Source organism: Rhipicephalus microplus, chromosome 2 (genome assembly GCF_043290135.1).
Source record: "Rhipicephalus microplus isolate Deutch F79 chromosome 2, USDA_Rmic, whole genome shotgun sequence".
Taxonomy (NCBI): Eukaryota; Metazoa; Arthropoda; class Arachnida; order Ixodida; family Ixodidae; genus Rhipicephalus; species Rhipicephalus microplus.
Window position 1 is genome coordinate 253,951,063 of NC_134701.1, and position 13,079 is coordinate 253,964,141.

General features: G+C 48.3%; 1 protein-coding gene across 1 annotated transcript in view; it reads right to left on the reverse strand.

The window, feature by feature from the left end:
* Positions 1-13,079, reverse strand: part of btv (dynein cytoplasmic heavy chain beethoven) — a 121,533-nt gene that overhangs the window by 98,341 nt on the left and 10,113 nt on the right. Inside the window, exons 4-5 of the mRNA XM_075885921.1 lie at positions 5,905-6,142; positions 4,175-4,296 (exon numbers count right to left, since the gene is read on the reverse strand). Coding sequence (XP_075742036.1) covers positions 4,175-4,296; positions 5,905-6,142 — 360 coding nt within the window. The remainder of the gene's footprint in view (positions 1-4,174; positions 4,297-5,904; positions 6,143-13,079) is intronic.

Below are 13,079 nucleotides of genomic sequence, written 5' to 3' on the forward strand. Positions count from 1 at the left end.
CACGAGCGCTTCTTTGTCGGGTCCGTTGCGCTTGTTCGTTCCCGAGTTCACGACGAATAAACCTCGTTACAACCGAGTCGTCATAATATATATATATATATATATATATATATATATATATATATATATATATATATATATATATATAGTGGGAGTAATAATTCAATGGGCCAGTTAGTCTTCTTGAAGGTATGGGATATGGCACCAGGGGAGCGTTGTCAACAAGGATAAATATATTTATTTCCCGACAGTTTCGGGAGGGGTCCTCCCTTCAACCCTCCCGAAACTGTTGGGAAATAAACATATTTATCCTTGTTGACAACGCTCCCGTTGTGATATATATATATATATATATATATATATATATATATATATATATATATATATATATATATATATATATATATATATATATATATATATATATATATATATATATATATATATATATCGCAACTAGTTACACCAATATAGTTACGAGACATCTACATCTACATAGCTCGACCACGCGGCTTCGAGTTCTGGCGGTGTGGTGGTGCTGCCAGCACGAGGGATAACATTGCAATTCAAGACATTTTCTCATCTTTCTACCCCTTTTGTCATTCGCCCAGAATAAGGAAGGCAACCAGGCATGTTTCTAGTTGACCTTCCTGCTTTCGTTTTTTTACCGCGAAAGCTGTATACGGCTAGGAGAGACGAAAATCCGTTCGGCATCGGTGTCATGAGTGGTTTCCATTGGCTGTGTTATCAGCTAGGTCGTTCCCAGGCGCGTACCATTGACTGTGTTGTGAGTGACGTCAACGCAGCCGTGGTGCCAAGCTCGCGTGCAAAAGCTTCTCTAGCCTGAGACTTCCTCGCCGAGTTGGCTCGCGATGTCAGACGCTTTCAACAGCGCGGAGTTGCGGCGTCAATGTGATGACTGCGGCAGCGGTGGAGCGTTCGCCGGGGTGAACGCCGCTTCTGGTGGGAGTTTCTCCGGCAGCACTTTGGCTTCAGCTGCGACGTCTCTGACCACCTGTGGTTCGGGAACAACCACTGTGATTAACGTATTGCGAAACGCATTTAACTGCTCATTGCATTCCTCTATGACCGTGATCATGCGAGATGCAATGTGTGGCATGTGAAGTAAACACTGTAGTAAACCCGAGCGAAAGGGGTGTCCAGTTTCGCTAAAAAGCCCGGACATGTAAGCAGTAATTGTGAAACGCTTCAGTGCCACGTCGCGTTGAACCCACTGCTAAACACCGGGGCCACGCGTTTCAGCTTTCGCTGGTTGATCATTTGTACGGAGTGCTTAGGCGGTGATTTTTTTTTTCCTTTCTGAAAGCTCCTGAGCGCATCGAAAGAATTCACTTTCCCCAACGAGGTGAAATCCTAAATACTACGGCTCTCAGAAAGCCAGGCTTCCCTAAATCTAATTGTCAAAAATGCACTTTTTAAACTAAACAGATTACACGAGGAATATTGTGACGAAGATAACTTATAGATCCCCATTGGCAGCCAGAGAATCTATATTTGTTATCTCGAGAGATCGCCTTAGGTCACATTTTATCGCACTTTAACCACATATCGCAACAAACTGCGTGGTTGTTAAAGGAACCGTAGAGACAGACTCCGCAATAATTGTGAATATCTAGTGTTTTATAAAGCACATTTAATATCGGTACATGATTTTCTCAGCACACGGCCACCATCTAAATGCAACCGCTGCAACCAAGAAGTTAAAACCACTGCCGCGTGATCAGCTGTACGACACCTTAGAAACTAAGTCACAGTATTGGGCGATATAGGTCTATGTCATCACTTTGTATAATTTAGACTTATTTCCTACCCTTGAGATACATTCAATATTTATTATTACTTCGTGTTTGGCGACGCCGAACAAACTGTTTATATACAAATCTACGAATTTGTATCTGCTAAGTTGGTTGGTTGCGAAACTTTATTGAGGTCCTGCAAGGCGCGCATCAGCGCGCAGCGGGCGACTCCCACGTCGGGACCGTTAGGCCAAGCCTATCGGCCGCTCCGCGGGCCTGCTGGACGGCCCAAAGTTGTTCGGCCAGGAGGGAGCTGCGTAGGGCCGCCTCCCACCTGACCGATGTAGTGTTGGGGTTAGTGTACATTGCCTTGCAATCCCAGAGCATGTGCGCCAGCGTGGATACATCCCCACATGCGGGGCAAGCGTCATTGGGAAACACGTCAGGATAAATAGCGTGAAGGGATCTCAGGTTAGGGTACGTGTCGGTCAGCAGTAGTCTGAGCGTAAGGGCCTGTGGCCTATTAAGATTTGGATGAGGGAGTGGATGTAGTCTCCGCGCGAGGTAAAAATATTTCGTTATTTCGTTGTACGTGGCAGGCGCGTCCCCGTTTTTCGCAACCCCGTTGGCCCCGAATCGTTGCCCGGAACCGGCGCGGTCGGTTAGCGCGCGTGCGGTCTCGTGGGCAGACTCGCTGAGGTTGGGGGGAGCGCCTTGGACCTGTCCAACATGTGCAGGAAACCAGATCAGTGCGTGGTGCTTGATGCCGTCGCAGCCACCACTCTGGAGCACGCGCAGGGCTTTCTTGGAGATTACACCACGCTCGAAAGCGCGAATAGCTGACCTAGAGTCACTAGAGATGACCTCCCTTTCACCTTCCAGGATGGCCAGGGCGATGGCCACTTGCTCGGCAATCATCGGATCGTCAGTGTGAACCGATGCGCAGTTGGTTATTTGCTGTTTGGAGTCGACGACGACTGCGGAGAAGGCACGGCTCCCACGGTACGCTGCCGCGTCGACAAAGCTGACGCCGTGCTCCTCACTGTGAATCTGCTTGAGGAGAGTGGGAGCTCTAGCCCGTCGCCTACCACGATTGTGCTGGGGATGGACATTCCTCGGTATCGGTGCCACGGTGATGAGGTCGCGAATCTCACGGGGCACCTGTCTCATCTTCTCGTCCACTTCAGCCGGAGAGTGACCGAGCTCTCGGAGTATATGTCTGCCGGTCTGGGAGCTCGAAAGGCGCGCGAGCTGGGCCCGCTCCTGCGCTTCGGCAGTCTCCTCCAACGTATTGTGTACTCCGAGCTGGAGCAGGCGCTCGGTGCGCGTCCTGATCGGGATACCGAGGGTCCGGTTGGTAATCTTTCTGAGCAAGACGTTGATCTTTTCACGCTCGGCACGCTGCCAATTGTGCATGGCCGCGACATATGAAAAGTGGCAGAGCACAAAGGCATTGACCAGGCGGATTAGGTTGTCTTCCTTGAGGCCTTGGTAGCGGTTGGCCACCCGCCGAACCAGCCGAACCGCGTCATCCGTCTTGGCGGCGAGCTTGAGTATAGTCTTGCCGTTGGAACCATTGGACTCGATGGTCATGCCGAGGACCCGAATGGAGTCAACTCTGGGTATTGCACTGCCATCTCCGGTGTAGAGCTTGATATCACTCTTCGAGATCGGCTGCCAGTTTTTTGGCTTGGGCCCTCGCATAGTGGGTTGGTAGAGGAGGAGCTCGGACTTGCTTGGGGAACACCTCAGGCCTGTGGGACGAAGGTAATCTTCCGTGGTGTCTATGGCCTCCTGCAGGGAGCGCTCGACTTGCCCGTCGCTGCCGTTTACGAAAATATTCGTAAACAGGGGCTGCGTGATCGGGCCGACGTTCCAACAAGTGGACTTGTGTTCTTCGGGGTTAGAACCAGTAACGGATTTTTTCGTCGTGAGCTTCCATCTCCCCCTTTCTGCCGTTTAATAAAGAAAAATATTCTCACTTAAGCTTGGCATCCCAACATCTTACAGAGTTACGGGCTCAGAAGCTGGGTCCTAGTTGGTACAGTGGCATTATGAAATCGGTAATTGCACGAGGTCTCTCTCTGTGGTTTTTCAGAGGCTAATGATTCGAAACTATCGCTCTTTGTGTCGTCTCCTTGATACTGTATTCGTGCGCCTACAATTTTCATAATGAGTCTCTGCCCATTGCATAATCGTTTGAAGACAGGCGATAGACAGGCACACATGGAAGATCACAATTGACAGGCACACATACATGCGCAGAGCTGCCGAACGGGATGCGCACGCCTGTCAATCGGGATAACTAGACGGCGCGCACTATACCACCGCGAAGGCTTGCCGCTATTCGGGTTTCATTTAACGCAGATAGTACGTTCTATCAAACGCATGAAGGGTGTTCGCAAGCGTGCACTTACGGGAACGCCTTTCCAAACTCCTGGCTCTTGGCCTTGACAGTACGAAAACTGTTCTTCCAGTCCTCCGGGGACAGACCCTCGGCAAAGGTCTGTAAGTCCAACGAGCTCAGGGCTACCCATTCCTGCACAGAGAGAGAGAGAGAGAGACGTCTTTATTGATGTGTTAATTGAGAAATAAAGCATGGGAAACACTTGACTCTTCGCTGGAGTAATTCTAGTGATCCCGTAGTATGTGTAAAACATTGTTGGCGCAAAATTGAAAGAAGACGAAAGAAGAGACCCGGAAAAGCGCACTTTTCCGAGTCTCTATTTTCACCTTCTTTCAAGTTTGCGCCAACGATGTTTTACACATACTACACACCAACTAGCACGACAGCATGCGTTACTGAGCTATCCCGTAGTATACCACGAGGTCCCTAAAATGACTATCGACGGGTCAACCCCCCTGCCTCCCCCCCCCCCCCCCTGTATCATGTCTCAGAGGGCCTCGGGAGGTACGCAACGGAGCTCATCGGCCCACAGCTACTAGTTGCGTAAAGGGTAACCCAGTAATGGAGGGAGTATGTTTGCAGCATTCTAATTTTTATGAACCATTTGCGGCTGAATGCTGGTGGAGGCTTCCGTTAATTACTTTCCTCTGACCTCTAAAGCTAACAAATGCATAACGAGTTTCGTTCGTAAAGTTAACTGCCTCGCTCTCGTTTTGTTTAACCGATGATGTGGCTTGGTCAAGTTAAAATACTAGCGCGTCTTCTTGCGAACCTCTCCTGAATTGCATTCCTCCTTCCCCTATACTGAAAAAAAAACATCGTAAATAGAGAACTTGGTGCAGATTACTGATGCGCAAAAAAAAACATTTCGTGAAGCGAAACGTTTTTTGCGCCTCAGTCATCTGCACCACGCAAACACCAACACGCCCCAAAACAAGCCCTTTTGGTAAATAGAGAAGTCAGAAAGGAAATTGGTGAAAGATTGGCGTATTTTTTTTAAAGCTTGAGCCTTAGATGCAATATCAAACCCGAGAGCTTACTGTCGGCGTCGGCGGTGTCAACGCGAGTGATAGAAATAATCACGCTTGCTTAATTGCGTCGCCATTTGACGTCATGGATCTCGTGAATGTGTCACATCATCATGACGTGACGTCACAAGATGCCATCTGATGATACCGTCGCTTGGTGATAGGTAGGTCGATCACGGAGGTAGTGCTAAACCAGACGAGGCACAAAAAACTTGCATTGCCGCCGATCTTGGAGGCAATGTGAAGTTACGTTAGGTGCAGCACACTTTGATTGATATGTGGGGCTTAACGTCCCAAAACCACCATATGATTATGAGAGACGCCGTAGTGGAGGGCTCCGGAAATTTCGACCACCTGGGGTTCTTTAACGTGCACCCAAATCTGAGCACACGGGCCTACAACATTTCCGCCACCTTCGGAAATGCAGCCGCCGCAGCCGGGATTCGAACCCACGACCTGTGGTCAGCAGCCGAGTACCTTAGCCACTAGACCACCGCAGCGGGTCAGGTGCAGCACACTTTCGGAAGGGGGAAGGGGGGTGTCAATACATCGGCTGAGACGGAAAATATTGCTTTAGATTTAGGGTAGTCGAAGGCGATTGCTCAGCAAATCCTGTAGGTTCTTTGCTATGGACAATTTTAAGCGCAATCGTCTGTCTGTGTGTTACAACGGGCAGTGCTCCTTTCCGTAGCTGCGAACGTACAGGCTATACCTGAAAACGACTTGCGGAGGCCTGAACGGAAGCGAAGAGCCTTTGCGTGCGCCTGTACAGGTCCACAAACTGGTGGGCGTTGCGGTCCACGATGACAGAGAACACGAGGCTCTGCTCCACCGCCAGGTCATCACTGACGCCGCGAAAGTGCAGTGGCAGGGCCAGGAATCTCTTGACCTGCTGGTAGTAGCGCGAGCGTACTTCCTCCAGAGGTGGCCGGAAGCACAACTGCCCGCTCCTGCGTCAGCGTCATACGAAAACTCGCGTTATACGCGAAGACTGCCCGTCGAGCCAGGTATTCGTAAGTGTTTTCACTTCTAAACGTCAATCGAAATCAGTTGTTGCTACTTCAAGTTTACAGGTATAGCTATTTCGTAATCGCTCTCATCATTAGCACGAGCCACAGCCTTCGAGGCCGACAAAATTATGCAGTGCTTACTCAGCAATTTCACTTTTCTCATTCCCAAAACGCAAATGAACATGCAAACTGACCTCGATACTCATTACCAATGGCCCAAGAACTGTTGGCTATACGTCATAAAGTAAAAAAAAAAATCAACCAGCGAACACCAATGAAACAGCGAAGCTGGGGGTGTCCACTTAGTGCGGCTTGGGAATTTATGTTTGCGAGCCCTTCAGATGCGTTGTACCACTCTTTGTTAAGCCTTGACGTGGTAGTTTAGTTTGATTGAATTTTGGCCATACCCTTCTTATACGCATGTTTACAAAAAAAAAGTGTCCGCTTAAGATGCTTCGATATGTGGTGTCCCTGCTCTTTACTAATGGGAACCAAAAAAAAAAAAAAACCGTGATGCCAAGAAAAGTGTAGGGGACGTTATTAGCAGTAATTGCTATGTAAACGTGAAGAAAGAGAAGTGGACGAAAAGATAACTTGCCACCGGCATGCAGGATCCGAAACTGCGACATTCGAATAACGAGGCCGAAGCTCCACCAACTGAGCTACGGCGGCGGCCATCCCTCCGTCCACTTCATGTAGGGACATATAGACGTGCATTCAAATGTGGTAGTGTCAGGTTTAGTACATGCCGGTGCCTTGTTACCCTCTCGTCCACTTTTTTTTCCTTCACCCTTACATCACAATTACTGATAACGACATCCCTTATACTTTCCTTGACATAATCGTCAGTTAGTTTTTGTTATTATTGCGTCTAAACAAGAAAAAGAGCCCGAAAAGTTACACTTCGTAACTCTTCATTAAACACTCTTCGTTAAGCTTTGAGGTTGTGGTATAGCATTTTATAACGTATCAAGTGACAGTGCTGTTACTTTGGGAATGCGCGCGCCATTTGTTGGTCTTCTTTTTTAGTGGATGTTGTGTGTTGTGGAATTGACGCAATTTTTGTGACACATACATTTTTTTATGATTCTGATAGCTTTCTGATCAACCTACACAATTTTCTGTGGCACATACCCGTTTGATAGGTGAACTGTTGCCTTTGTCTTTAGTGGACCAGTGGTGATCGGTGAGATTGAGCCCGCATACCCGTTTACAAGGCCCACATACTTTACCAACGATGCCTGACATAAAAGGCTCGACAAAGAACAGCCTCGCTTTTCAAATCAGGCTAACACTTATTTTCATGCATGTCTGCCGAATTCGAAATGCCGACGGTGTTTGGTTTTCTCGCGACAATCCAATCGCCTGAGAACGTTCAGGTGCCTTGACGCTTGTCTCTCACACTGTGGCTTGTTACGTTTCACAACGTCTGCCCCACGACTTCATAACTGGACGAATTACCGAGTGTGCAGCAGGCCTTCGTTTTCAAGTGTTATAATGTTGCGCAGAGACATGAACGTTCTGCAGAACGTTATATCGCTTTTTACAATCGAAGCTGCTGTAGCTCACCGTGGGTCGTGCGGCGTCACTACCAGAAACCTCCCCCAGTGCATGGGTACATGCCACAGGGATCGGTCAAGCCCCCGTTTACATCATGTGCACATGTCAAAAGAACACGAATTTGAAAGAGAGAAAGTATGAGATAAAAAGAAACAGAAAAGAAATGACATAAAAACATAAAGACACAGAGAGGAAGATTCAGTGCAAAACAGGCGAGAGAAAGAGACAGAAAAAGAAAACAAAGACAAAAAATACAGGTAAAGAATAGAGATATAGAGAAATAAAGAGAAACAAAGAAAGAGAAAAACACGTAGAAAGAAGCAGATACAAAATGGAGATATAGAAAACAGGGAGAAAGAAAGAGATGATAAAGAAAAGAAGGAAAAAGGTATCATCATCATCATCATCATCATCATCATCATAATCAAACTAGGCCACCCAGGTGCACTTTTCTTTCAGGCTTGTCGCCACTTGAGCGAAGTTGCCACGATGTTTTTATGCCTTTCTTAGCAATGTGAGGAAACTATCTGTGTTTAGAAAAATTTATTATATCATTCGTTTACCTGAATGCTAAAACAGAGTTCAGTTACCTGAACACAAAACATGAAATTGCATGGAACATGGAGCGTGCGCACACGCACACGCACGCACACACACACACACGCACGCGCACACACACACACACATGCACACACACACACACACACACACACACACACACACACACACACACACACACACACACACACACACGCGCGCGCGCGCGCGCGCGCGCACATGGATTTGTTACAAAAAAAGATATGTATACGTATGCACATTACATGGTAAAGAAAAAGCAAAAATAAAACGTGAATATGTACATTTTGCTTACTTACTTGGCATTTCTGTTGGTACCGAACGAGACATTAGCCTACAAAAAACAAGTAAGCCGAAAGACAAGTTTCGCATCTCTGTCACAAACACAAAAGGGCAGGACCAGTGCCGAAGGAATTCCTCCTCAACTAGAAGGAGGAGTTATTTCGATAGAACAGATAGCTCTGTGTACAGCCGTTCCAAGATCGGGAAGAGAGTGCGACGGTGACGTCCCGCTGCGAGCGCCTCGCAGCGATTGCGCCAAAGACAGTAAGGCCCAACAACAATGAGAAAACATGCGAAGCGGCGTCGAGAATAACGACCAGAGGAAAGCGATTCCCTCCAAGGCCGCGAAATCTGGCATGCACGGCCCTCGAGAAAATACGAGCAATGACACATTGCCTCAGAACATGCTGATTTGTTTTCTAAACAGAGCAGTTCGTACAAGTTGCTGACTGAGTCGCTCTCCACTGCTCGAGATGATCACGAGTGGGAAGCGCAAAAGCCAACTTAGGCGCCACATGAACTGTCGTAGGTGTCCTGGTGCGTGCTCCAAGTCACAATATACAAGAGCGAGCATGGCGAGCATGGAAGAATTAACAGGGGCAATAAAGCAGCTGTCCTGTTAACAATGGGGTTACTCAGCACATCTACTGGAGGACAGATCAACTAGACATGACAAAAAAAAATGCAGCAGTTGTTGCATAAAATGCAGGAAGCGATAATATGCACATTAGACATCAAATGCTGCAGGCGAGTGCCGAGAAAGTAATACACAAGAGCTCGCGCGAAGGATTCTTCTCCTTATACGAGTCGCAACAGAAAGCGCAGGGCTAGTAGGGACGCCAAGGGGAAAGTAAAGCATCCATATAGGAACGCTGCTGTCCTCTTTTCATCTCAAAGGTACAGGGTTATGTCGTCAGCAAGAGTTAAGACTTTCGCGACACTGCTGCCAGAAAGCGCAGGACCCCGGACGGCGTACGAATCCGCGTCTACAGCACTCAAAAATGTCTCAAGGCTGAGGAAATATAACACGGGCAAGAATAGACACCTCCGACAGACCCCGTACCCCGTATAAATGAGTTTACAAAAAGTGGTTAACGATTTGGAGTACTCGGTACTCTACCATGGGAGAGCTGAAAGCCGTCCCTTGGCCGCGCGGGCATATATATTTAGAAAAAATTGGCAGATCCCACGTACAGTGGGAATGGATGATATGCGAAGCACGAATAAAAAATTTTTATGTCACTTTAAAATCACCACAACATTACGAGGTGGAGGTAAGCGATACCGTACATGATTTCCGTCTCATGATTATCATGTTTGTAGTGGCGATTATTTTCGTAATCTATGCACGTCACCTGATGCCAAATTTAGTATATGTGGAGCTAGCGAAACGTCCTCGAGCACGCTATGAGCGTGGTATGATGTTATGTTGTTACATGACAAGTGTGTCAGGATTATCATGTTTGCACCAGTCATATATTTCTTCATCTAGCGACGTCACGTAACACCCGATTTGTTATATGTGGAGCTAGCAAAACGGCCGCGAGCGCATCATGAAGGGCCCAATATACTCCAATGTAGCGCTGACATGCGAGCACGCTAGGCACAGCGACGCAACGTTAACAAAACGCGAACACTCTATAGTCTGACGCCAGGCGCGACTAGCGTCCGTCGGTGCGGCCCGACGGCAACTGGCGCGAAATGCGACAAACTGCATTTCCCGCCGATGCGTTACCCAGACAACACTGCATCTCCCGCTTTTCATGACGGAGGGACGCCGGACGTGCATACACCATTATCGAAACGGCCAGGAGAGCTAAAAGTCGTAGGCGGCCAGAGGTACAGGGGTCATACAGACAGACAGACAGACGGACGGACGGACAGACAGACACGCTCAAAGTCGCCGAAGTTCGCTAAGAAATGCTTCGCATTTAAAAGAGAGAGAGATAGACTTTATTAATTTCCGGCAGATTGCTGGGATGGGCTCCCACCTAGGGGCCAACGGAGAGACCGTGTCTCCCGGCAGCTTCCTTGGCCTGCTGGATCGCCCAAAGTTGTTTGTCCAGGCCCGAACTGAGCAGCGCTGTCCGCCAACGCGCCCGAAGGTCTTCATTGGAGGCCGCGACCCCAGAATTTCTGACTAATGCTGGACATTCCCATAGGATATGGTCGAGAGTGGCTCTGGTGGTACAGTACTAGCATAGATTAGAACTATAGACGTCAGGATATATGTGGTGCATGATGACAGGGTTCGTGTATGTGCGTGTTTGTAGCTGTCGCCACTGAACGGACTGGGCCCGATTTAGCTTGGAGTGAGGCGGAGGGTACTCCCGCCTTTGCAGTCGATAGTGTTGAATTATGCCATTAAATTTAGTGAGCCGATCGTCCCATTCCCACACCGGCGCAGAAAGGTCCGTTTGGGTGGCCGCTTCGTCTGACGTGACTCGGAACGTAAGACCTCGAGCCACGTTGTGCGCCACTTCATTCGGATTGGCCTCCGCGTTACCTAGTGGTGTGTGGGCAGGGAACCACAAGATGTGTACGTATTTGTCCGCCTCGTGAATTTTGCCTGTATTAAGAATCCGCAATGCCTCGGGGGAGATTCTACCGCTTGCGTAGTTTCGAACGGCTGTCTGCGAGTCGCTGATTACGCATGAGGCGTTAGTGTGGGCTATGGCCATCGCGATAGCCACTTCCTCTGCCGTTTCTACGTTCCGTGTGATGATTGACGCGCTGCTTTTGCATTGTTGTGTGTGGTCTACGACAGCAGCCACGAAGTGGTGACGTTCCTGGTAGCGTGCTGCGTCGACAAAGACTGCCTCATGGTTGCACCCAAACATCTTTGACATGGTCCTGGCTCTACTGACACGTCTGCCCTTGTTGTGTTCAGGGTGCATGTTTCTTGGTATGGGTGGTACTGTTAGCTTAGCACGGATAGTGCGTGGTATGTCGTGTTTGTTTCCGTGTTGAGTGTGGTAAGTAATACCGAGACTACATAGAATCTGGCGGCCTGGCTTAGTCTTGGCTAAACGCTCGAATTGGGAGATTTGTTGCGCCTCAATAAGTTCCTCAAGGGTATTGTGTAAACCAAGTTGAAGGAGTAGTTCGGTGCTGGTGTTTTGAGGCAAACCTAGCGCTTGTTTGTAAATTTTCCTAACTAGGCTGTTGAGTTTTGACTTTTCCGCGGTGAACCATCGGTGGTACGCCGCCGTATAGGTGATGTGAGTTAGAACAAACGCTTGGATCAAACGGATGATGCTGGCCTCTTACATGCCTTTGTGTTTATTGGTAATGCGCCTAATAAGGCGCATCGTGTTAGACACTCTGGCTTCAATGTTGCGAACTGTCTCTCCGTTGGTACCCTTGCTTTCTATGATCAAACCTAGCACTCTGATTTTGTCCACGGTTGGTATGGCGTGACCATCGCTTGTAGTGAGTTTTATATCAGCGTGTGCCTGCGCTTGGGGATGTTGTTTGGGTGGCCGACCTCTAAGTGTAGGGCGATATAGCAGTAGCTCAGATTTCTCCGCCGAGCAGGATAGTCCAGTTCCTTGTAAATACCGTTCGACTGTGTCAATCCCCTCCTGTAATCTCTGTTCAATGGAACCATCACTGCCGTCGCACACCCAGAGGGTGATGTCGTCGGCGTAAATGGTGTGATGAAGTCCTTGGATGGTTTGAAGTTTTGAAGGAAGACCAATGAGGGCGAGGTTAAACAACATGGGAGATATCACGGAACCCTGCGGGGTGCCCGCACTTCCTATGGTTATTTCGGACGACCTGAGTGCTCCCACAGTGATCGTGGCCGTTCTGCCCATAAGAAATGCCCTAATATAGTTGTACGTGCGAAGCCCCAAGTTTAGGGTATTGACCTGATTTAGAATGGTGCTATGCGTGACAGAGTCAAAAGCCTTCTTCAGATCAAGACCAAGTATGCCCTTAGTGGAGCGTCCCGTACTGTCTATGATGTGATGCTTAAGCTGCAACATGGCATCCTGCGTTGAAAGATGCCTGCGGAAGCCAATCATGGTGTGTGGGAAAAGATCATTGTCTTCGAGGTAATTTGTGAGTCTAGCCAGGAAAGCGTGTTCCATCAATTTGCCTATGCAAGATGTTAAGGAGATGGGCCTAAGATTGTCAGTATTCAGTGGTTTGCCTGGTTTCGGAATCAGAATCACCTTGGCCGTTTTCCAATGCGGGGGCAAGATTCCGGTGTTCCAGCAGTTATTAATATAGTCTGTGATATGCGTGATCGACTCATCGTCCAAATTGCGTATCATCTTATTCGTGATGTTATTCGGACCTGGTGCAGATTTGGTGTTAAGTTTTTGTAGGGCGGCACGGATATCCGCTTCGGTGAATTCTTCGTCTAGAGTAGTGTTGATCTGGCCCGTATAATCTGGATGCTGCTGAGTAGGAGCCTGAGAGATATATTTGAGCTCTACCTCCCTAAGAAACT